Here is a 25,295-nt window from a genome sequence, read left to right on the forward strand (position 1 = left end):
TACCTCAGCCAGCCTTTCCTGAAGATGGTTCACATAGCTGGAGATGTCTGTTGGCAGCTCTTCACCAGGTGGTCTTCCCGTTAACAAGTCAATGGGTAGGCATAACTTGTGGCCCAATATCAGTTTTGCAGGGGTGTAGCTGGTAGACTCATGGAATGAAGACTGATATGCCATCAACTATGCAGGAAACTTCTGGTCCCATTCCATTTGTCCCTCTATAAAGTACTTGGCCAATTCTTGTCCAGGGTGCAGTTGAACTTTTCCATCATCCCATCCAACTGTGGCCTTAGGAGGGGTCTTCCTGGTCTTCTTGATCCCAAGTACCTTGCAGCACTCACGGAACACAACAAAATCAAAGTTTCTGCCGTGGTCAGAATGTAGCTCTTGTGGCATCCCAAAGCGACAGAAAAACTGGTCAACCAACAGCTGAGCAACGGTCACAGCCTCTTGATCGGGGATAGCATAGGATTCTGGCCACTTTGTGAAGGAGTCCATTGTGACAAATATATAACAGTTTCCTCTTTCAGTGAGTGGCAGAGGTCAAGCAATGTCCACCGCAACTCGTTCCATTGGTGCACCATCTTGGTGCAGCTGAAGAGGGGCACAACCATGCTTCTTGGGTCCCTTCATGGCACAACACACATACCACTCTTCAACATCCTGATGCATGCCAGTCTAGCAGAACCTCTGTCGCAGCCATATTAGAGTATTCTTCACTCTCAGGTGCCCACTAGTGATGTCGTTTCGAGACTCAGTCCAAGATCCCAGACATTATTTTCTTCAAAATCACCAGTAGTCAGTACTTGCTGTGGTCATTGGGTGTCTCCCACTGATGCTCCAGAAGTCTGTTGTTCAAACAAAGAAGGTCCCACTGACTCCAGTAGATCTTGGTCGCAGGGCTGACTCTAGAAACCTCTTCTCAAGATGGTCACACTGTACTACGCTGCAGCTGCTCTAGCACTGGTTGTAAATCTGCATCCTCCATCTGCATCTTCTTCAGGTCTTCTGCATCTGACGCTGACCCTGTCACTGCAGTATGGCTGCATTTCTTGCTATGGTCTTCTTTTTGACCACATTACCGGAATTCTTGGTCACAAGGCCAATGACTCAGGCTGTCAGCATTCCCATGTACTCACCCAACATGATGCTGGACCACATAATAGTGCTGATCCAGCTTACCAAGCCAGTGTGCCAGTAGTCCTTCTGGATTCTTTAACATCTTCTGCTACTTCAGTGCCACATGGTCTGTCCTGATGATGAGGTCTGTTCTGATAGAAGTAAGGATGGAAGAAATCAAAGCTCTTCATCACTGCCCAGAGCTTCTTTTAGTTCTGCCCCGGTGGGCTGTGCTTCCTGCTGTATACGACACCACATACTTTTTGTCATCCTTCTTCTGCGACAGGGCTCCACCAATTCCATGGTCACTTGCATCACAGTCCAAGATAAATGGCTGCCTTTGATCCGGGAACAACAATTGGAGTGCTGGCCAATGCATGCTTGAGTTCGTTGAAGGCTTTCTGAATCAGTGTTTTCCCTGCAGATTTCTGCTTCTTCCCATGAGCTTGTGAAGAGGTGCAGCTATTGTTGCAAAGTCATTGACAAAACACCGATAGTAGATACACAAGCCCAGGAAACACCGTTGCTATTTCAGATAAGTTGGAACTGGCCAGTTTTCCACAGCTGCCACCTTCTCTGGATCAGCAAGGATGCCAATATTGCCTACAATGTGTCCCAGGTACTTCACTTCCTTCTGAAACAAGTAGCACTTCTTGGGGTTCAGCTTGAGGTGCGCTGCTTGGATCCCGTTCAACACCTCCGACAGCCTCTCTAATCCCTGGTCGAAAGTCCGCCCAAAAACAATTACATCATCCAGGTAGATGAGAACTGCCTGCCAGTGCAGGCCTTCAAGTATGCGATCCAAGAGATGCTCAAAAGTAACTGGGGCATTGCATGGGCTAAATTACATCACTTTAACCCACCCCGTCCTGTCGACATATGGGTACATTGCAACATTTTGTAACTGCCAGTCCCGACGACGTAATTGCAAGATTCATAATTTGCACAATTTTCAATTTTCGCGCATGATTTTTCGTACGTATACACGGGACACCTTCCTCTATTCCTCTACAAGATGCCAGGCAGGGGCAATGCCTTACACTGCATAACCTCCCCCCCCCTGCATGCCATTGTCTCAGCAATTCACCTGTTACCAGTGACCTGGCCAATAGAGACATTCAGGGCCAGAGTGATTCCCCAATTGATGACAATGTGGAGGACAAAGTTTACACAGCATTAGAGGAAGAAACAGTCAGAAATGACGATCAGGTAATCTTGCCAAACAAGGTCAGGTATGGTGATGAGTTAGTGTGTGAAAGCAATGCTTATAATGCCTATATTACTGTTTGAAAACCAATATACTCTCATACTACATATAGATTCGTATCAAATAAATATATAAATACCGTTTATAAGTGGTGTGGAATAGTTACCCTCCCATAGAACTCGTTATCTTTGGAGCCAGCCTGATAGAGAACCCAGCAAGGTAAGGAGGTACTGCTACCTGTATCGAGTATTTTAAACCTCAGGTGAGCGATTTCTCTATGAATTTTCGATGTTTCTCACCAAAAGCAGAGGTTTTAGCCAAAAAAAAAAAAATCCAAAACACCTCGGAATTGGGGGAGATCGAAGATGCGAAATCGAGTTAGAGTGCCATAAACCCTGCCCATATAAAAAGACTGTTTTCCCCTTGTCTTTCTCTTCAACTTTGATCTGATGATATCATGCCTTCATGTCTAGGGTGGAGAACCACTTGGCACTTGACAGAGCATCCAAGCTGTCATCAATTCTTGACAATGGATATACATCCTTCACTGTCACATCATTCAGGGCTCGATAATCTGTACAACACCTAACTGAGCCTTCCTTTTTCCTTACCAGACCCACTGCTGATGTTGAAGGACTGCTGGACTTTTCTATCACTCCTTGACTTTGGAGATTCTCCATCATCTCCATTTCTTGCCACTTGGCTGGCGCCTTTCTCCACACTGGCTGTTTAATCAGGCGATGATCCTTGATGTCTATACTATGCTGAGCCAGATCAGTGCACCCCATGTCTAGGTCTCCTGTGGAGAAGACATCAGCAAACTTCGTCAGCAGCTGCCTCAACGTCAACACTCGAGAGCCATCCAGGCATTGGGAACTCCTTGAAAACAGGTCTTGTAAGTGGTTTGGCAGATACCCATCTTCCTTGACTACTCTCCATTTACAGGCCTTCAACTGATACCATTCATGGTCCATCACCTCGCACAGTCCCACAAATTCTCACTTATTGATCATCTGTGGCTCACCTGAGAAACTGGCTACCACAACCGACACTTCACTCGCACCTATTTCCAACAAAGTTCTCCCCACCATCACTCCGGCCTTCGTGTTGCACCATACATCAGGGTTCACTACCACTTTACAACTGTCAAAAGAGCCACTCACCTTGCACTGGAGCAATAGTTCTGATTTTGGGGGTATAACTGTAGTGTGGAGTGCTCACACCTCACCACCTGTATTATGGTCAGACTCAAATATGAAGTCCGTTTGGGTGGGGCCCGAGAGGGGATTTCCCTCTCTACAGCTTTGTTGCATCAACCCCAGTACCTATCTCTCTCTCTGTCATACGTCAGCTATTTACTATTTGAAATTGTATATTAAATATTCTGTACTTATTAAATATATTAAATAAGGCTATATAGTGCTATGAATGTGTCGCTTTTTAGGATAATAACAATGATTTGTATAAAATCCACACCACGTGACAACGTCGCTTTCCGACGTTGCCAGAGGTCAAGGACACCCACCTCAGACTACAGGTGGCCGGTCAGTTCCTCCCTGATCTCCACCCACGATGGCAGCTACTCCGACTCGCTCTCGTGTGCTCCACAGTCGGGAGAAAGAACTTATTTACAATGTGAACAAGTATTTTTTAGAAGAAAAGGCTATTGGAGACTTTATAATTCCACCTTCAGGAGCAGTTGCTCACACTGCCAAAGCTACCAACGTTAGCGAAAAAACAGTCCAAAGAATCTGCTCAAAATTTAATAAAGCTTGTGTGACACAAATGTCACCAGAACAGCCTGTATTCTCGTCACCAAAAAAGAAGCGCAGTGCAACTGTAACGAATCTCGACGATTTCGATAAGCGTGTGGTCAGAAGAACTGTCCTGGGATTCTATGAAAGGCATGAAATTCCTACATTGCACAAGATTTACGAAGAACTCAAGGAAAACATATCTTTCAACGGAAGCAACGAGTCTTTTCGCAGGATTCTCTTGCAGATGGGCTTCAAATATGCAAAAGTTGATGGCCGAAAGTTCCTTATGGAAAGGAGCGATGTAGCAGCAGCTCGGACCAGATTTTTGAGAGAAATTCGGCAGGTCAGAGTGTCTTCCCAGAACATTGTGTATCTTGACGAAACTTGGGTAAATCAAAATTATACAGTTGGAAAATGCTGGACTGACACTGCATCCCCACAAGCCACTGGAATACAGCAACCGACTGGAAAAGGACGTCGTTTAATTATTGTGCATGCTGGAACGAGAAATGGCTTTGTTAACAATGCTGAGATGATATTTCAAGCAAAAAACGATGGGGACTACCATAATCAGATGAATTCAACACTTTTTGAAGACTGGTTCAGGAATCAACTAATACCAAACATTTCACCAAACTCTGTAATTGTTATGGATAACGCTTCCTATCATTCAGTCCAACTTGAAAAAAAAACAACCTCGTCCTGGAGAAAATCGGATATAAGGGACTGGCTTATAAAGAAGGGAGTACAGCCCAGCGACGATCTCTTAAAACACGAGCTGTATGAACTTGCAAAGAAGTTTGATACTGGCACAAAGTATGTAACTGACACAATTGCTGAAGAAGCAGGGCATCGGGTCATAAGATTACCACCGTACCATTGTCAGTACAACCCTATTGAGCTCATTTGGGCTCAGGTGAAGACCTATATAGCCAAGGCAAACACCTTCAAAATGGTTGATCTTAAACGTCTTGCCAAAGAAGCTTTGAATCATGTAACACCGAAAAACTGGATGAAAGCAGTGCAGCATGCTGAACAACAGCAAGAAGATTCACAGCAAGACGTAGCAGTCGACCATTTCGTGGATTCATTCTTAATCAACATATCAGAAAGCTCGGAGGATGAATTGTCTGATTAAAGATCAGAGAGGACTTATGCCTACTGGGGAAACCTCTATAAAAAAAAACGCGCCAAGACTTTTACCTCAGTGGTGGTGTGGAAAAAAGGTCGAAACAATATAGAAGAAAACAAAACTTATAAATATATAAAAACTTTCTCAATCAACTGAGAGAGAGAGAGAGAGAGAGAGAGAGAGAGAGAGAGAGAGAGAGGAGGTTTGGCAGAGCTGTAGAGAGGGAAATCCCCGCGCGGGCCCCACCCAAACGGACTTCATATTTGAGTCTGACCATAGTACGTCTCACTGCTGTGACAGGAACCGACTTTCCTCTAGCTAACCTTCAGCTTGATGGAGCAGAAGTCCAGTTTACATCCCATGGACATCAGATAGTCCAGACCATGAAGGCAAGGATCCTCCATGTTGGCCACGTATTGTAGACTAGAGGTGTGGCCTTTTGCCCGGCCACTTCAGTCCAGACATCCAAGGGTCTCCTTAGTTCTGTGTAGTGCCCAGTTACACCACACAATTGTTCTGATGACTCAGGCAGATACCAATGATTGAACACATCAGGCTTCTCAGAAGTCTGCTCTAAGGTCGAATGAATCAACAGGGAACACTTCTTTCCATCTATTCTTCCGTCTTTTTGCACACTGTCGATTGCAGTTTTCTTGCATTTTCTCAGTGGTGGGGCTACTTGGGATAAGCCGGCTGATGGTTGCCCCTTTACACCAGCCTCCACTAGTTTTCCGCTTCTTTCTGGTCTTCTGCAGCCTTCTTCTTATCCTCCTTTTTCTTCTTCGGACACTCAGAGCTGAAGTGTCCCACCTCACTACATGTCCAACATGTCTTTTTTACAATTGTAGCTTTCTTTGCACTGCTCTGTTCTTGCTCCTTCTTCCAATTGTAACAATTATCCTTCCTGTGTCCCGGCTTCCCACAGAACCAGCAACCTCCTCCTGTCTTTTCCTGTTCTTTTTCCACTTGTAGAGTCCTCTTTCCTATGTCCTGGATTTTTACAGTACCAGCAAGTTCTTGTAAATTTTTCTGCCTCACATACCTCCGCTTCTTGCCTTGAATCCTGCACCATGACCAGCCTGGAAAGTGGACGTACTGGACCTGACATAGGACTCGAACGCTAGAGCCCTGGCTAATGTTTCTTGCATGCTTTTGAGTTGTGCCTGGTTCACCTGCACCTTCAACTCTGCACTGTCCAGACCATCGATGAACTGGTCCCTCAGAAGAATAGCCAACAGGTTAGTTGCTGCTCCAGGGTACGCGTTGTATGCCATACTATCCATGTCATGAGCAAGCAGCTGTAGGGATTTGCCTCAAGCCCATACATGGGTCCAGAATCGTGCTCTGTAAACCTCAGTCTGGTACCTGGTCCCATATCTGCACTCCAGCACTTCTGCTAGGGACTGATAACTGTTTCTCTCCATCACTGACATCTGGCCCAGAATTTCCATTGTGGCACCCTTAAGGTTAGTAGCAAGCTGCATTGCCCTCTGTCTATCATTGCAACCATTCTGATCAGCAAGTAACTCAAACTGGCCATGGTAAGTTCCCTAAGATACTGTACCATCAAATTCCTGAGGTTTCTATTTAACTGGACCCATATTATACCCATGCACTTCACTGATTTGGGGCCTAAAAACTAGGGCATCATAATTAAGTCCAGGACTTAAAACTTCTGCATTCTGATTATTCCTTTTTTTTTTTAATGCAAAGAATAAGGAACCAAAGGCTAGGAGCCCACAAACAGTTCCTTCCAAGAAAAACCAAAACCAAAAACAGTACAAAAGAGAGCCAAATTAGAGATCCGTTCATTTCAAAATGCCTGGACACACTGTGTTTGAAAGACTGGAGATCATAGGAAGTAGGAAATACAGAGGGAGACAGTTCCAGAGTTGACCTGTTGCATAAATGAAGGACTGGGAGTAATGGTTTACTCTTGCATTAGAGAGTTGGACATAAAAGAGGTGAGAGTTTGTTGCTAGGCGAATGCAACGCACCCGTCGTAGAGGTGGAGGGATGCAAGCAGACAGTTCAGAGAAGCAGTGACCATTGAAGTAGCGACAGAAAAGATATAAAGATGCAACAATGTGGCAAAGAGTCAGAGGTTGAAGGAAGCCAGGAAGAGAAGGAGAGTTAATGAGATGAAAAGCCTTTGACTCCACCCTATTGAGAAAAGCTGTATATGGTGAGCCTCCCCACGCATGAGAGTTTTAGTCTATACAAGGGCAAATAAAACCAGTGTATAAAGTCAGCAACTGTGCAGGGATTGGCTTAGCACACCTTATCTCTTGGAAGCAGATTTTACAAGAGATGCAGTATGATCTTTCCAAGATAACTCCCGATTTAATGAAACCCCAAGCATGTTCAGGGATGATGCAGGAATCAGCTGGATATTATTAAACATTAGTGGGTACTCCTGTGGAATATTTTGTCGGGTTGATAGGTGTAAAAATCGAGTCTTTGATGCATTAAAAACAATAAGATTATTTTTACCCAAGTCAGAGATATGAGTCTTGTCAGACATTAGGTGTGCCGTAGCTTCATTGCTTGTTTGTTGAAGTAACTACTGAGATGGATATTGCGGGAACTGAATGGAAAGGTGAAAGGTGGAATCATCATCGTATGAGTGGATCGGGTTAGATGTACAGCCGAGGTCATTGATGAATAAAAGGAAGAAAGTTTGTGACAGGACAGAGCCCTGAGGAACACCACTGTTGATAGATCTAAGAGAAGAACGATGACCGTCTCCAACAGCAGCTATAGAACAACCAAAAGGAAGCTATAGGTGAAGGCACATATAGAAGGATAGAAACCATAAGAGGGCAGTTTGGAAAATAACCCCCCCCTATCCCGACGTTTTTTGGGCAGTGGTACGCCCCAGTCCCGACATTTTTGGACCTTTTTTTTTTTTTTTGGCTCAAACATCCGCTTTTGGTGAGAAACATCGAAAATTCATAGAGAAATCGCTCACCTGAGGCTTAAAATACTCGATCCAGGTAGGAGTACCTCCTTACCTTACAGGGTTTTCTATCAGGCTGGCTGCAAAGAAAACGAGTTCTATGGGAGGATAACTATTCCACACCACTCATAAACAGTATTTATTTATTTATTTGGTACGAATTTATATGTAGTACGGGCGTATATTGGTTTTCAAACAGTAATATAGGCATTATAAGGATTGTTGCACTCCCTAACTCATCATCATTCCTGACCTTTTTTTGCCACATTACCTGATCATCATTTCTGATTGTTTCTTCCTCTAATGTTTGTCCTCCACATTGTCATCGATTGGGGAATCACTCTGGCCCTGAATTTCGTACCATGGCATGACATGGCTTTGCTGGCCAGGTCACTGATAACAGGTGAATTGCTGAGAAAAGGTCATGCGGGGGGGGAGGAGGTCATGCTGGTTAAGGCATTGTCCCTGCCTGGCATCTTGTAGAGGAAGGTGTCCTGTGTATACGTGCCAAAAATCACACGCGAAAATTGAAAATTGTGCAAATTAGGGACCTTTCAATGTTGCCGCATTAATTTACGTCTCCGGGATATGTGTGCACATCATGTGAGGACGTGAATTCACGTCTCCGGGACGGGGTGGGTTAAAGATTTATGCCAGACTCGATCGAAAGCCTTTGAGCTGTCAAGTGCAGTGGCAAAGCTTTCACCAAAGTCCCCAAATGGGGATCACCAGGAGTCTGAAAGGTAAGTGAGAAGATGGCCAGTGGAGCGACCCTAACGGAACCCATACTGACGATCAGAAAGATGGTTGTGATAGGAAAGATGCTTTTAAATTTTTCTATTAAGAAAACTTTTGAGACAGGATGTGAAAAGCAACTGGACGATAGTTAGATGGTTAGGAATGGTCACCCTTCTTTGGGACTGGCTGAATGAGAGCAAACATCCAGCAAGAAGGAAAGGTACAAGTTGAAAGACAAAGACAAAGGCTACCGTTAGATGCTTGGGATTCGTAAAAACCACCATACGGTGTCTATATTTTTTCATATGCTCCCTGTTCACTAACCTGAGGCTTGGCATTGTAATATTTCTCTACAGCCTCAATTCTCTCACAAATTATCTTCAAATGGCCTAGATGCTTGAACTGGTCATCTACATGCTTCAACTGGTCATCTACATGCCGTCTATTGCTTACCTGCTGCTCTAGCTTGGCATCTACTTCCTCCTTAAGGTGTTACTGTTCTCCCTTCATTTCCCCCAAGAACTCATCTAGCTGTCCTTGCATCCTCAGTTGTAATTCCCTCTTTTGCTCCTTTAATGCCTCTTGAAGTTGTTCATATCCTTCTTTTTTGTGCTTTACGTTGTGTCTGCAGCTGTTCACTCTGCACTTGCAGTAGTTCTTTGAGTTCATTCTGTCCTTCATTCTGTCTTTGTAATTGTATTTTGAGTTCTTTCTCCCATTCTGAGCCTGTAATCGTTTATTCTGTGCTTGTGGTTGGACACTTTGTGCTTGCAATAGCATTATGATTGCAGCCAATGACACATCGTCCTCCTGCCCAGTTCGGGATCTTATCTGCACACCCCCATTCTCCATGTCGAAGATTAAACTCAATGCAGCACTTTCTAAAAATCCAAACTCCTGACACCAGTATTACGTCCCCATCCAACACTGCCACAGGCTCCATCAGCAGTAGGACAGTACAGAAAGGACGTTGCCCAGTGAATTGTTCTTCCTATGGTCAGCCTTTAAGTGTACAGCACACGATATCAACTGAGGCAAATATAAACATTGGCTTTTTAAGTTCACTGTCTTTATTTCCAAGTAATTATACTTAATGCTTTCCAACTTCACTTCACTGTTTTCACAGGCACCGAAGATACACAAATTGCAACAACACTTCATTGTTTTCCAACAACACTTCACTATTTTCACGAGTCTATCTATCTATATACTTAGGCTGCTTCCCCCAAGGAAAGGGAGCCGAGACAGGATAACACACTACCAATTTACTCATCCACTCAAACACATTCATTCGCATCTTAGCCCCAAGGAGAGCAGGGACAGATCCTCACTGCACCGCACCGCACGAGGGTTAACTGCGCAATGCAATCAGTGACATCTGCAGCAGGGCCCAACAGCAAAGCTGGTTTACCCCTGCCACATCATAATGGACCCATCCCCTTACCCCCACCTGACCTGATCAACTGATCAGATCAAATGTGGGAGAATATCCCCTCAGGGCTGTGTCATCATTTATGCATTCACAGTTTCTCTCCAGTCATTTCTATCATGCACAGCCACTCTTCCTTGCTCAACAGACATCCCTATCGCATCCAGAGCTCTTTTCACACTGTCCATCCATCTTATTGGTGGTCTTTCTCTCAGCCTTACACCTCTCACATCAGATCTAGTTATCTTTTTCACCAATCATTATCCATTCTCTTCATATGTCAAAACCATGGCAACACCGACTGCTCAACTCAATCAGCCTTCCCCCAGACAGTTTCATTTCTCCTTCACACTTTCTCACTCGATCCATACGCACACCCACACATACTCCTCAGACACCTGATCTCCATTACATTCAAACTTTTCCTCTCTGCTATACCCATATTCCATGTTTCAGCCCCATATAATGTAGTCGGTACCACAATACCCTCATACAGCTTTCTCTTTACATCCATTCTAAGCAAACGACATCTAAACACTTTTTTCATTCCTCCCAGCACCTTTCCTACTTCATTCATTGCAAACTTCACTCCTGCATCAATTTTTCTATCCACAGCAACATGTGACCCTAAATACTTAAAACACTGTACCTCCTCAACTCACCATTCAAAACTATATTCATCCTCCTACCATCTACCAACCTCGTACACTTCATCACTTTACTATTATTCTCATTTTCTTTCAATTTCCTCCTTTCACACACCCTTCCAAACTCTTCTGCCAACTGTCTCAATCTGTCCTCTGACTCAGCCACCAGTGCAGTATCATCCGCAAACAGCACTGCTTCATATTCCACTCTCTGTCATCAACATGCACCAGACTCAGACCTCCACCTAACACTCTTGCATTCACCTCCCTTACAACACCATCCACATAATTATTAAACAACCAAGGCGACATCATACATCCTTGCCACAGCCCCACTCTCACTGGAAACCAATCACTTACAGTATTTGCCACTCTTACACACTCTCTGCTATTTACATAAAAACTTTTAACTGCTTTCAGCAACTTACCATCATGTCCATACAATCTTAAAACAGTCCAAAAAGCTTCCCTTACAATTCTATCATATGCTTTCTCTAAATCCATGAACGCCCAAAACACTTCCTTACGTTTCGCTAAATACTTTTCACACACCTGTTTCACAGCAAACACCTGATCCACGCATCCCCTCCCTCTCCTAGAGCCACACTGCTCATCACCAATCGTTCCCTCTGGATCCCCCGTAGCACCAGTCGAGCAGGGCAGTACTCCCAAGGTGGATGGAAAGCTGATGACAGGGAGAGCTGGAGCTTCCGTTTCATCAGCCCTCGGGACTAGTTCCCGACCATCCCTCTTTGCTGAACTTTTTCAATGACTCAGTAACACAGAGAGTAGGAGAGCATGCTCTCCAATACAAGTTTCTCTATCAACACCAAACTACATGCACAGTACACACTACACTTCCTTCTCCAAAATTAAAAAAATGTAATCATGGCTTTGAACTATATAGCCTCGGAGTCCCCAGGGGAGGGGACCATAAATGCCCCCAACTTCCGCACCCCTCCCAGCGACGACTTAAGCTGCCAGGAACCATTGTTTGACTCACCTCTTCTTCATTTCTGCAACATTCGTGGCCTTTCCTCCAACTTTCTCTCTGTTGAGCACCACCTCTCCTCCTCTAAACCTCACCTCCTTTTCCTAACTGAGACTCAGCTGTCTGGTGCAACTGACAGCAAACCCTTTTCTGTATCCTCCTACTTTCTCTATACTCATTTCAAAGCCAAAGGTGGCTGTTGTGTATATATACGCAATGACTTATCTTGCTCTCGTGTTCCTGAACTCGATTCTTCTGAATTCTCTACACTCTGGCTTCGGCTTTCCTGTCATTCTCTGACTAAATATATCTGTGCTGTTTACTTATCCCCTAATGCTACTGATTATCAAAAATTTTTTGACTATCTTACTTCTACAATGGAACACATTCTATGCATTTCACCTTTCTCTGAAATCTCCATTATAGGAGATTTCAGTGTTCACCACCTTTGGCTCTCCTCTCCTTTCGCTGATCCACCTGGTGAACAAGCCTACATTTTTTCTATCCTTAATGACCTAGAGCAGCTTGTACAGCACCCTACTCATATCCCTGACCACGTTGGAGGGAGCTCCAATATACTTGATCTCTTCCTTACAACTAATCCTTCTGCTTACACTGTTAATCTTTTCTCTCCATTGGGCTCCTCAGATCACAACCTTATCACCTTAACCTGTCCTATCGCTCCGGTACGGCCTGTGGACCCTCCAAAGAAACGTTGTCTGTGGCACTTTGGAGCAGCAGATTGGGAGGCCATCAGGCAGTACTTCTTTTATTTTCCCTGGAATGATTATTGCTTCTATGGCGAGGAGCCATCTGAGTGTGCCTTGCGCATTACAGAGGTTATTCTCTCGGCATGGAAGCATACATTCCTCTCTCATATCCTTTGACAAATGCAAGAAAGCCTTGGTTTAACCACGCTTGTTCTAATGCTGTCCGCAACAAGGAGAGGGCCTATAAAAGGTACCGGAGCCAACCTACCCCTGAATCACTTCTTTTATATGTTTCTGCCCTGCATTGTGCTAAGCCTGTTCTTCACTCTGCTAAAAATAATTTCATCTGTACTAAATTCTCTCATCTCTCAAACTCGAATTCTTCCCGCTCCTTCTGGCACCTTGCCAAAAGCCTTTCTAACAACTTACCTCATCATCCTTCCCTCCTCTTTTCTACTCTGATGGTTCTGTTGCTATTTCCTCTGCTGATGAAGCAGACCTCTTCATTCAGACTTTCTCCTCCAATTCCACCTTAGATGATTCCGGTGCTGTTCCTCCAGCACTTCCCCCCTCTGACTTCCTTATGGCTGACATTAAAATTTCTTTAGCTGATGTATTTCCTGCCATCACAGGCCTCAATACTAATAAGGTATATGGGCCTGATGGAGTCCCTCCTGTTGTTCTCAAGAACTGTGCTTCTGTGCTTACACCCTGCCTAGGGAAGCTCTTTCGCCTTTGTCTATCAACTTGTACCTTTTCTTCTTGCTGGAAGTTTGCTCTCATTCAGCCAATCCCAAAGAAGGGTGACCATTCCCAACCCTCTAACTATCGTCCAATTGCTTTAACATCCTGTATCTCAAAAGTTTTCAAGTCAATTTTTAAAGGAAAAATTTTAAAGCATCTTTATCACAACTTTCTTTCTGATCGTCAGTATTGGTTCTGTTAGGGACGCTTCACTGGTGACCTCCTCACCTACCTTTCAGACTCCTCGTCATCCTCCTTTCGGGACTTTGGCGAAAGCTTTGCCATTGAACTTGACATCTCAAAGGCTTTCGATCGAGTCTGACATAAATCTTTAATTTCCAAACTGCCCTCTTACGGTTTCTATCCTTCTATCTGTGCCTTCATTTCTAGCTTCCTTTCTGGTCATTGTTCTTATCCTAGACCTATCAACAGTGGTGTTCCTCAGGGCTCTGTCGTATCACCAACGCTCTTCCTTTTATTCATCAATGACCTAAGCTGTACATCTAGCCCTATCCACTAATACATTGATGACTCCACCCTTCACCTTTCCATTCGGTTCCCTCAACGCCCATCTCAGCAGTTACTTCAACAAACAAGGGCTGAGGTTATGGCACACCTAATGTATGACTTGGCTCGTATCTCTGACGGGGGTAAAAATAATCTTGTTGTTTTCAGTGCATCAAAGACTCAGTTCTTACACCTATCAACTAGACAATATCTTCCACAGGTATACCCTCTAATGTTTAATAATATTCAGCCTAATCCTGCATCATCCTTGAACATGCTTGGGGTTTCATTCACTCGAGACTTGTCTTGGAAAGATCATATTACATCTCTTGTAAAATCTGCTTCCAAGAGATTAGGTGTTCTAAGCCGACTCCCTTCCTTCATTACCCCTGCACAGTTGTTGACTCTATACACGGGCTTTATCCGCCCCTGTGTGGAGTACAACTCTCATATTTGGGGAGGCTCCCCACATACAGCTCTTCTCAATAGGGTGGAGTCAAAGGCTTTTCTTCTCATTAACTCTCCTCCTCTTACTGACTCCTTTCAACCTCTGTCTTTTCGCTGCAGTGTCGCATCTTTATTTCTTTTCTATTGCTACTCAAACGGTCACTGTTCCTCTGAACTCTCTGCATGCATTCCTCCACCTTTTCAACGGGCGCGTAGCACCTGTCTAGCAGCAAACTCTCATCTCTTTTCTGTCTAATACAAGAGTTAACCATTACTCCCAGTCCTTCATCTATGCAACAGGGCAACTCTGGAACTGTCTCCCTCTGTCTGTATTTCCTGCTTCGTATGATCTCCAGTCTTTCAAATGCAGTGTGTCCAGGCATCTCAAATGACTGGATTTTGAATTTGGCTCTCTTTTGTATTTTGTTTTTCTTATGGAAGGAACAGTTATTGCAGGCTCGTGGCCTTCGGTTCCTCCTTTCTCGCTTAAAAAAAAAACTTACCTACAACAGTCAACAGCCACTAAAGCTAGTAAATTCATACCTATCACCCTTACCTTTATACAGAGGGACAAAACAAGCACTTGCCAAGTCAACTGGCACCACACTTTTCACAAAACACACATTCAACAATCTTACTAGCCAGTAAACAATAGTCGCTCCACCAACGTTCAGGCATTCCACAGTACACCCATCCATACTTGCAGCTTTCCCTGTTTTCATCTCTTTTACTGCCTCCTGCACTTCCTCCATCGTGATCAAAGAATCATCCAACTCTCCTAACACATTTATTCCTTGCACCCTTCCATCTTCCACAATCTCAGTCTCCCTTTCCTCCTCTACATTTAACAATTTTTCAAAATACTCCAGCCATCTCTTCCTTACTGCATCCATCTCAATTAACATCCTTCCATTTTCACAAGTACCGGAGATAATCTTCACTAACTGCACGGACAGTGATCTACACTCAAACTGAAGTGAAAACCAACTGAAACTTCTCTAATATCTTCCTCATCATTATATAAGCTTGCATTGTTCGAAAATGATCTACAGTCTACGAGAAGCAACAGTTGCCAACTCGGCGATATCCAAAATATTCAGAGTTTTCTTACACTGCATGGGACTCTAAATTATTTAGCATACAAATTAAGACAAAATTTCATAATTTAACACTCACATAAATTAAACATGATAGAGAAAAGAGCAGGAAAATTAATGTACAACTTCCAAAATATCTACGATCACAAACAGCAGGCTAACTGGCAACTCTGATTCGTAACGGAAGTACAGAATTACGAGAAACATCGGGAGTTCTCTAGCACTATCTAACTGGCATATCCTGCTTCTCAACAATACAGTAAGTTAGGAAGGTATGTTGGTAGCCAGGTAGATTGATGAGAACCAGTGTCAATAATGTTGTTGATGTGGGGAATCATGCTACCAATATAAAGGTGTGAGGCATTGGATAGCTCGTTGTGGGTTTACTTATTTTCTCTGTCTCTCCTGCACCTCTGTTTCTCTTGTATTGCAGGTGAGCGATAGACACTCCTGGATTACGGAGCTTTAGTGTGACACAGTTTTCGTTGGTGTGCTGGACAGAGAAACGTTACGAAATGGCTAACCTCCTGCATAACCCTATCTCCTTAGCTTCCTTCTGCCTTCTATCGTTCTCTCTGGCTCTCTGACTTCTATACCTGACTTCCAGGAATATATACTGCTTGGTGGGGATGTGTGTAATGTCTATTTCTTTTCCACTACATGGGCTGACCGGTTCTCACCAGTTTCCTCACGTGTTTGCTGCATAATGGAATTCTCAGTCGTCTGGAAAATGTTTGCTCCACCTGAGAACTAGACATTGCAAGTGGTGCAAGTTGTGCCTATTGTGCTATGAGATATATACTAATGCCTATTATTATCACATGTCTGTAACTATTACATATGATGTATTAATGCCTGTACCACACTTTGTTAAAAGCTTTAGAACTATCAAGGGCTACTGCATGAGTTTCTCCATGCTGGTCAGCTGACTGATGGATGGTATGAGTTAAGAGATTGAGTTTATCAACAATGGATATGTCGAGGCAAAAACCATACTGTCTGTCGCAAACATTTAGGTTCTTGGATTCAAGATGTTTAACCATGTGGTCATCAGTTACAATCTCAAATACTTTACCAAGAGAAGATGTAGATATTGGTCTGTAATCAAATGCGTTGGAGGAAATCCTTTTCTTTGGAACTGGATGGATATTGGCTTCTTTAAAAAAATTAGAGAATGACGAAGCACGTATGGGTAGTCTGAATAATTTAGCTTGAACAGGAGCAAGTTCTGGGGAACACTTTTTCAAAACAACTGAAGGAATTCCATGAGGACCTGGAACATAGTTAGATGAGAAATTGTCTAGGATGGATTTTACGTATCTAGTCAGTAGTTTAAATGAAGCAATTTCGGGAGAGTCAAGTTCTAGTGCAGGGACGTTATGACTCTCTTCATCTGAGGTAGAATTTCTGGCAAAGTACTGACAAGGATGTTCGCTTTACTATGCAGGTCATTAAGTTTATATTATTACCATCTGGAGATTTTACTGGAGGAATGAGTGATGTCAAAGCTGTTATTGAAAAAATGAGAGTTGACCAGAATATTATTTTGTCATTGGGATTGTTTAATATTTCCGTTGCTTGGTTGTGAAGAAAGTTTGATTTAGCAAGATTTATTACTGCATTTGCACGGTTTCTAGCAATTTTAAATTGACTAAGGGATTCAATTTTTTAATAGTAAGAGTTATTTGTTAAGGACTGTAGGGTCGTTGCTCTTGCACAATTGCTGTCAAACCATTTTGGGGATTCAGACCTTTTAGTGAACTGTTGACTGGGTATAAACAATTCCATACCATCTTATATTAAGTCATTAATGTGAGACACAATAGAATTGTTTGCACTGGAGAACAAAGACTGTGATGGAACATCATCAAGATAATATCTAAATCTATCCCAGTCAGCCCTGTCAAAGTGCCATCTGGTCACTCTGACAGGTTCAGCATGGGATGGTTTGGGGGAACTGACTAATGAGGCTTTGATGAGATTGTGGCCAGAGCATCGAAGTTGTGATGGTACTTTTATCCTGTATTGATCTGCATTATTTGTCAGGAATAGGTCCAAGAGATAGGTGTTATGGTCATGATTAAATGGTATCCTGGTTGGTTGTTTTACCCGTTGTATGAGATTAACCTACCAAGTGCCAGTGCCGTTTTAAAACGGTCTGATATAATTCCATGGCCAGTGCCAGTGCCATTTTAAAACTGTTTAAAATAAAAATATTCACTGTGACCGCATTTTTCAAGAATCGTGGGTAAAAATGGTAAGCATAGATGGTGACTGTTCCTCTACCATCTCCCAGGCTGTCAAGGCCATACACTCACTCGCTCCCCCCCTCACGTTCGCTCTGCCTTACTCTGCCTGTGTGCCTCACCCAGTGCTGTACATAGAGAAGGCATTTCACGTAAGTGTACGTTGTAAATATTTTCCTGTAAGTGTAAGGACTATATAGTGAAGTCAAGTTGTAAGTACCTTCTTGTAAGTGCCAGGACTGTACATAATGAAGTCAGGTTGTACCTATCTTCAAGTAACTGTAAGATAATGCATTCACAGTGAGAAAGACATGCAAATTGTGATAGATGTTGAAGTAATATGTAATCAGAAAGGTGTACTGAACATTGCCATACCTTCCCAGCATAATTACCTGAGTATACCTTACATGGAAAACGGCTTTCACCTACGTGGTGAGTGTGAGAGAGCGGGTATACCTGTATATGAGTATGCAGGACTCAATAAAGCCCATTTCCGTGCCTCAGTGAGCATTTTAATGATGAAATGCATTGTTTTCACATCAAAATCTATCATTTCAGCCAATAAAAAAAGGTCGAAAAATGGCTGGCACGGAGGCGACCCATAGGGCTAAAAACAGCTGGCACGTGGCGAGTTAAATGATTCGTTACGCAGCTCGCATTTCAGACCAGTATCGTCAGTCCTGGCAGAACACAATAATAATTCTAAATTATGGACATGGAAATCACCCATAACGGTAATTTTAGTGGTAAGGGTGAGGTTAAGGTTATTCAACTGTATGGATATGGAGTCAAACATGCGGGGTTCTGAAGAAGTATTGGGGGAACAATGAACTACACAAATATATTTGGTAATGTTTTGATAATTTAGTTTATATAGTGAATAATTAAAATTAGCTGAATTGAAATTCAAAATAGTGTGAACTGCAAATATGGATTTGATGTATCAATAGGTGTCACCCTTGTTACGGAAGTTTGTGAGGAGATGGTAACCAGGAAAACAAAATGAGGATGGGTCAGTAGAGGGAGAGATTTGGGGTTTTGTGAGGAACAGAGCCAGAGGGGTTATTGACTGGAGGAAAAAGGGAATGGAATTCAGATTGTTACTAAGACCACAGATACAGTGGAATATACGGCCAAATCTGTGCTTCTCTGCTGATGATCATGAACAGTGTTTGCTACAACCGCTGTCGGTACACTCGCTTGATTGCTACCAGGAGGACCCTGTGCCACCAGCCCTACCCTACCGGTGAAGGCAGACGATAAAACTAGCTTGGGGGATGTGAAATGAGATATAATGTGGTTTGTCCTGTGTACCATGTAAATGACTGCTTGTGTGCTTTAAGTTTGATAAGGATGTTTTGTCACTGAAGGGTGCGGTAGGTGTTGGAGAGGAATCACTTCATGCTGTGGCACCGACATAGGTAGGTGTGCTGCTCGGGCAAACAAATGTCACTCAGCTCTCTTGCTGTCCCCAGCAAGATGGGTGGTAGATTGCTGAAATTTGTTAACTTGAACCTGAAGTCCAGCAGGGTCACGTTACATCTGAACCTAGGGCTACAACAACAGCAACTACTACTCCATCTGCTACACTGTTATTACTACTACTACTACTAATATACTAATATATTACTGCCACTACTACTACTGCTACTACAGGAATGAGACAGGAATGTGAATATTGAATCGTGTGGGTTGTGGGGTTGCTAAATAATATGCAGGGATGTATGAGGTGTGCATGATGGTGTGTCTCGCAGTGTAGTGTGGTTTAATGTGGTGTGGTACTATGGTGTGTGTATCAAAGTTGGTGTATTGTGTGGTGTGGATTTGGAGATGGTGTTTTGATGTGGTGTGGTGTAAGATATTTCAATGAACTGCACTGTTGTACTGTGTGTGTGTGTGTGTGTGTGTGTGTGTGTGTGTGTGTGTGTGTGTGCTGCAGTAGGAGGTGTTTGTCTTGAAATGTATTGTAATGCGTGCTACAGTGTTGCATAGTGTGGTGTGGTGTGGTGTGTTTTGTTCTAATGACAAGCGTCCTATTCTTTACAACTAAACACGCATAATAAGAATCATAGTGTGGTGTAGAATATTTTTTTTGTAGCGTGATGTTATATAATGTACTGTAGTATGGCTTGGTGTGGTGCATTGTTGAGTGTTGTATATGTTGATATGTGGTACTGAACTTTTGGTGTAATATGTTACTTTTACGCCGAAAAAAGACCCTTCCAAAAGCGTCAAACAAGAGAAAGCTAAATACAGATTTGTGTCAAATACACTAAAAGTACATGAACATAATACTGACACAGTAAAGAGTTAGACTAACATAATTTGACCTGGTGAGTGATGAACAGGGTAGTTTTACGCAGTGGTAGAGGGTTTGTTGATTAATTCGATATGGACGATGATGAAAACAGTGGATAAACCATGTGAGAAAAAATGGAAAATACTTATGGAATTTTGGGTACAGAATGAGGGAGGCCAGGTTAAGCAGAGTGGAAATATGGAATAGATGGTTCAGAATAAGGGACAACATGTCAAAAAGAATGGAAACATGGAAGGAGGTATGTACTGTATGTATGTATGAATGGCAAGGATGGTTCAGAATAAGAGAAAACAGGTTAAACAGAGTATACAGTGTGGAATGAAAACTTCTCGATGTATCACTGAAACAAATGACGAATTTTAATGGCTTATTCTCGCTACAGCTAGACCATTTTATCCAATTTAAGAAAGGCCTCTAATTGAAGAAGTTAATGAGGGCTATATCTGACCATTCTAACTCGAAGAGTTTTTCTGGGACAGACTTAAACAGACTGCAGAGGCATAGGTAAAATATGGATGACGTCACTGAACTGGTGAGGTTAAAAGTTATTCACGTGGCAGCGAAGCATATGTAAATATTATTTTCAGTATGTATCTTACATGAATACCTGTAAAATAAATTACTGGGGACAGGTATTTTTAAACAAACATTTCTTGGTACAGAATCTTGCCGTACTGGTGGTGGTGTGGTGTTGATGGCAGCCGCATTGGAAAAATTTTGGTTTGGCCTGTGGGTGTCATGCCTCATGGTCCACGCCCGCCTGCCCCGATGCTGTGGTATAGTGTTGCTTGTAATTAATTATGCTAAGTACCATCACAAATTGGATGTAATTTTATGCAAAAATTGTGTTATAGCGCCTTGGAGTATTAAAAAGGAATAATAATACCCATATCGAGGGAGTCAAGGGCCTGCCATTGCCGTTTTATTCAAACGCAGGTAGAATTCTTCTGCTTCTTTAAAGCCTTGTACGAGGTCACCATAACGGACGAAATGGCATTATTGTTACATCACACCAAAATGCTATCTATCTGTCTATCTATTGCCAGACGCCTCAATCCCGTTTGGGGTGGCCACAAACAAATCGCCTCCAAGTCGCCCTGTCCCCAGCCATTTCACTGCCCTGCTCCCAACTCACACCCCCATCTCTCATATACCTCTCCAGCCCATCCCTCCATCTCATCCTCGGCCTCCCCCTCCCTCTTCCCCCCTCCACCTCACTCATATACACTCTCTTCGTCAGTCTTTCACCCTCCATCCTCTCCACATGGCCAAACCACCTTAGTGTGTTCCTCATAACGCTTCCTATCACATCCACATCCACACCACAACGCTCCTTTATATCCTCATTCATCAGCCTGTCTCTCCATGTGACTCCACAGGCTCCTCTTAAATAACTCATTTCCACTGCCCTCACTCTTCACTTGTGTCCTTCCAACAACGTCCAAGCTTCACTTCCATACGTTAGAGTTGGTATCACAATACTGTCATGTAGTAACTTTTCACTTCCATGCTCACTTCCCTGTTTCTTATCACTGCTTTCAAAGAACCAGCAACCTTTCTTCCTTGCTGTACCCTTTCACGCACTTCACTCTCCGAACCTCCATCCTTACTCATCACACTACCCAAGTACTTAAACGTACTCACATTTTCCAATTCCTCACCATCCAACCTCGCTGTACATTCACTGACTTCACCTCTCTCAAAGAACATCACTTTACTCTTCCCTACATTCACCTTTAGGTTCCGTTTCTTACACACTCTCCCAAACTCATCCATAAAGTCTTGCAGCTCCCCTTCGTCTTCACTCAACAACACAGTATCATCTGCAAACAACAGTACAGGGAGTTTCCAAACACTATCCTCTCTCACCAGGGCCACTCCAACATCCACTACCCTACCTTATACCTCTTTTATTACCCCATCCATGTACAGATTGAACAACCATGGAGACATGACACATCCCTGTTTCAACCCAACTTTCAAAGAGAAAAATTCACTTAGTTCACCATCCACACGCACCGCAGCCTTCGCACCATCGTACATACTCTTCACAGCATTTAACAACTTCCCATCTACTCCATATATTCTTAACACTTTCCACAATCCTTGTCTATCCGGCCTGTCATATGCTTTTTCCAAATCCATGAAAGCCGCATACACCTTCTTTCCCTTCTCTAGAAACTTTTCCACTAAAGATCTAAGAATGAATATCTGATCTACACAACCTCTTCCCTTCCTAAAGCCTCCCTGTTCTTCTCCAACTAATTCCTCTGTTCTTTCTCTAACTCTGTCAATAAGTATCCTACCATACACTTTTCCTATTATACTAAGAAGACAAATGCCCCTATGATTACCACACACTTCTTTTTCCCCTTTTCTTTTGTACAAGGGAATAATTATATCTGACTTCCAATCCTCCGGGACTCTACCTTCCTCCCAGGCCAATCTGCACATCTTCCACATCCATTCTACTACTATCTCTCCCCCATGCTTCAGCATTTCACCACACACTCCATCAATTCCTGGGGCTTTCCCCGATTTAACTTTCTTCATTGCTTCCACAACTTCTATCCTACTGATTTCTTTCTGTCTTCTCACCTCCCTCCTTCTCCCAGCCATCCCCCAGCCACTTATACTGGCATTACTTCCATCCTCCATGTTCAACAATTCCTTAAAGTGTTCTCTCCATCTGCTCACTTTTTCTCCTTTCTCCACTAGTATTCTACCAAAATACCGTGACAAGAAAAAGGACGCAAAGTATTACTGTACACGAACTGAAGTACCTAAATATGCAGAACATTTACCATCCTTTGAGCACAGAAGTATAGGTTCAAAATTGCAATTGATAAGAGCAATTCAATGCGCCAGGTTTTCTGTAACGATGTGGAATATATTTATCTCGGTCTATGGTGTATAACAGTATGTAGAATGCAATTCATTTTCATATACATAAAAACTGCTCTTAAAGACTGATGTATGTTTAGTAAGTGCCTTCCGTGTACTGTTAGTTTGGTAAGCATCCAGATACACTTTCCCATAAAACAGGAGTTTATAAGGATAACAAACATGAACTGAGTCTGAGGCAAATGACGGGGTACCCTTTTTTGTATCCTCCTACTTTTTCTATACTCATTTCAAACCCAAAGGTGGCTGTTGTGTTTATGTATGCAACGACTTATCTTGCTCTCGTGTTCCTTAACTTGATTCTTTTGAATTCTCTACTCTCTGGCTTCCGCTTTCCTGTCATTCTCTCACTAACTGTATCTGTGCTGTTTACTTATCTCCTATTTCTACTGACTATGAAAAATTCTTCGACTGTCTTACTTCTAGAATAGAACACATTCTATCCATTTCTCCTTTCTCTGAAATCTCCATTCTAGGAGATTTCAATGTTCACCACCACCTTTGGCTCTCCTCTGATCCATCTTGTGAACAAGCCTACATCTTTTCTGTCCTTAATGACCTAGAGCAGCTTGTACAGCACCCCAACCGTATCCCAGACCGCCTTGGAGAGAGCTCCAACATACTTGACCTCTTCCTTACAACTAATCCTTCTGCTTACACTGTTAATCTTTCCTCTCTGTTGGGCTCCTCTGATAACCTTATTACCTTAACCAGTCCTGTTGCTCCGGTACGGCCTGTGGACCCTCCAAAGAAACGTCGACTGTAGCACTTTGGAGCTGCAGGTTGGGAGGCCCTCAGGCAGTACTTCTTTGATTTTCCCTGGAATGATTATTGCATCCATGGCCAGGAGCCATCTGAGTGTGCCTTGCACATTACAGAGGTTATTCTTTCTGGCATGGAAGCATACATTCCTTTCTCATAGCCTTTGACTAATGCAAGAAAGCCTTGGTTTAATCATGCTTGTTCTAATGCTGTCTGCAACAAGGAGAGGGCCTATACAAGGTACCAGAGCGAACCCATCCCTGAATCTCATGTTCTTTAAGTTTCTGCACAGAATCGTGCTAAGTCTGTTCTTCACTCTGCTAAAAATAATTTCATCCTTACTAAATGCTGTCAACGGTCCAACTTGAATTCTTCCTGCTCCTTCAGACACCTTGCCAAAAACCTTTCTAACGACTTTATCTAATCATCATTCGCTCTTCTTTTCTACTCTGATGGCTCTAGAGATATTTCTTCTACTGATAAAGCAGATCCCTTTGCTCAGACTTTCTCCTCCAGTTCCAAATTAGACGATTCCAGTGCTGTTCCTCCATCACTTCCCCTCCCTGACTTCCTCATGGCTGAAATAAAAATTTCTTCAGCTGATGTATTTTCAGCCATCACTGGCATCAGTTGTAACACGGCATTTATGTCTGATGGAGTCCCTCCTGTTGTCCTCAAGAACTGTGCTTCTGTGCTTACACCTTGCCTAGGCAAACTCTTTCATCTTTGTCTATCAACTTGTACCTTCTTGCTCTCATGCAGCCAGTCCCAAAGAAGGGTGACCATTCCCAACCCTCTAACTATCGTCCAATTGCTTTAACAACCTGTATCTCAAAAGTTTTCGAGTCTGTTCCTAATAGGAAAATTTAAAAGCATCTTTCCTCTCACAACCTTCTTTCTGATCGTCAGTATGGGTTTCGTCAGGGATGCTCCACTGGCGATCTTCTCACGAACCTTTCAAACTCCTGGTCATCCTCCTTTCGGGACTCTGGCGAAAGCTTTGCCATTGCACTTGACATCTCAAAGGCTTTCGATCGAGTCTGGCACAAATTTTTAAATTCCAACCTGCTCTCTTACGGTTTCTATCCTTCTATCTGTGCCTTCATTTATAGCTTCCTTTCTGGTCGTAATATAGCCGTTTTTGTAGACGGCCATAGTTCTTCTCCTAGATCTGTCAACAGTGGTGTTCCTCAGGGCTCTGTCCTATCACCAACTCTCTTCCTTTTATTCATCAATGACCTTCTAAGCTGTACATCTAACCCTATCCACTCGTATGGTGATGACTCCACCCTTCACCTTTCCACTCGGTTCCCGCAACGTCCATCTCACCAGTTACTTCAACAAACAAGGGATGAGGCTATGGCAAAGCTAATGTCTGACTTGGTTTGTATCTCTGACTGAGGTAAAAATAATCTTGTTGTTTTTAATGCATCAAAGACTCAATTCTTATACCTATCAACCCGACAAAATCTTCCACAGGTGTACCCACTAATGTTTAATGACACTCAGCTTAATCTTGCATCATCCTTGCACATGCTTGGGGTTTCATTCACTCGGGATTATCTGGGAAAGATCATAGGAT

General features: G+C 43.1%; 1 protein-coding gene across 1 annotated transcript; it reads left to right on the top strand.

The window, feature by feature from the left end:
• Window positions 1-1,102: 1,102 nt before the first annotated feature.
• On the top strand, window positions 1,103-5,218 carry LOC145398703 (uncharacterized). Its single transcript, XM_080271505.1, has 3 exons — window positions 1,103-1,194; window positions 1,681-1,735; window positions 4,124-5,218. The coding sequence occupies exons 1-3, from the start codon at window positions 1,103-1,105 to the stop codon at window positions 5,216-5,218; spliced, it is 1,242 nt and encodes a 413-aa protein (XP_080127631.1).
• Window positions 5,219-25,295: the final 20,077 nt, after the last annotated feature.

The sequence above is a fragment of the Coenobita brevimanus genome, chromosome 46, assembly GCF_032717465.1.
Source record: "Coenobita brevimanus isolate Jiangsu-jjx chromosome 46, ASM3271746v2, whole genome shotgun sequence".
NCBI lineage: Eukaryota > Metazoa > Arthropoda > Malacostraca > Decapoda > Coenobitidae > Coenobita > Coenobita brevimanus.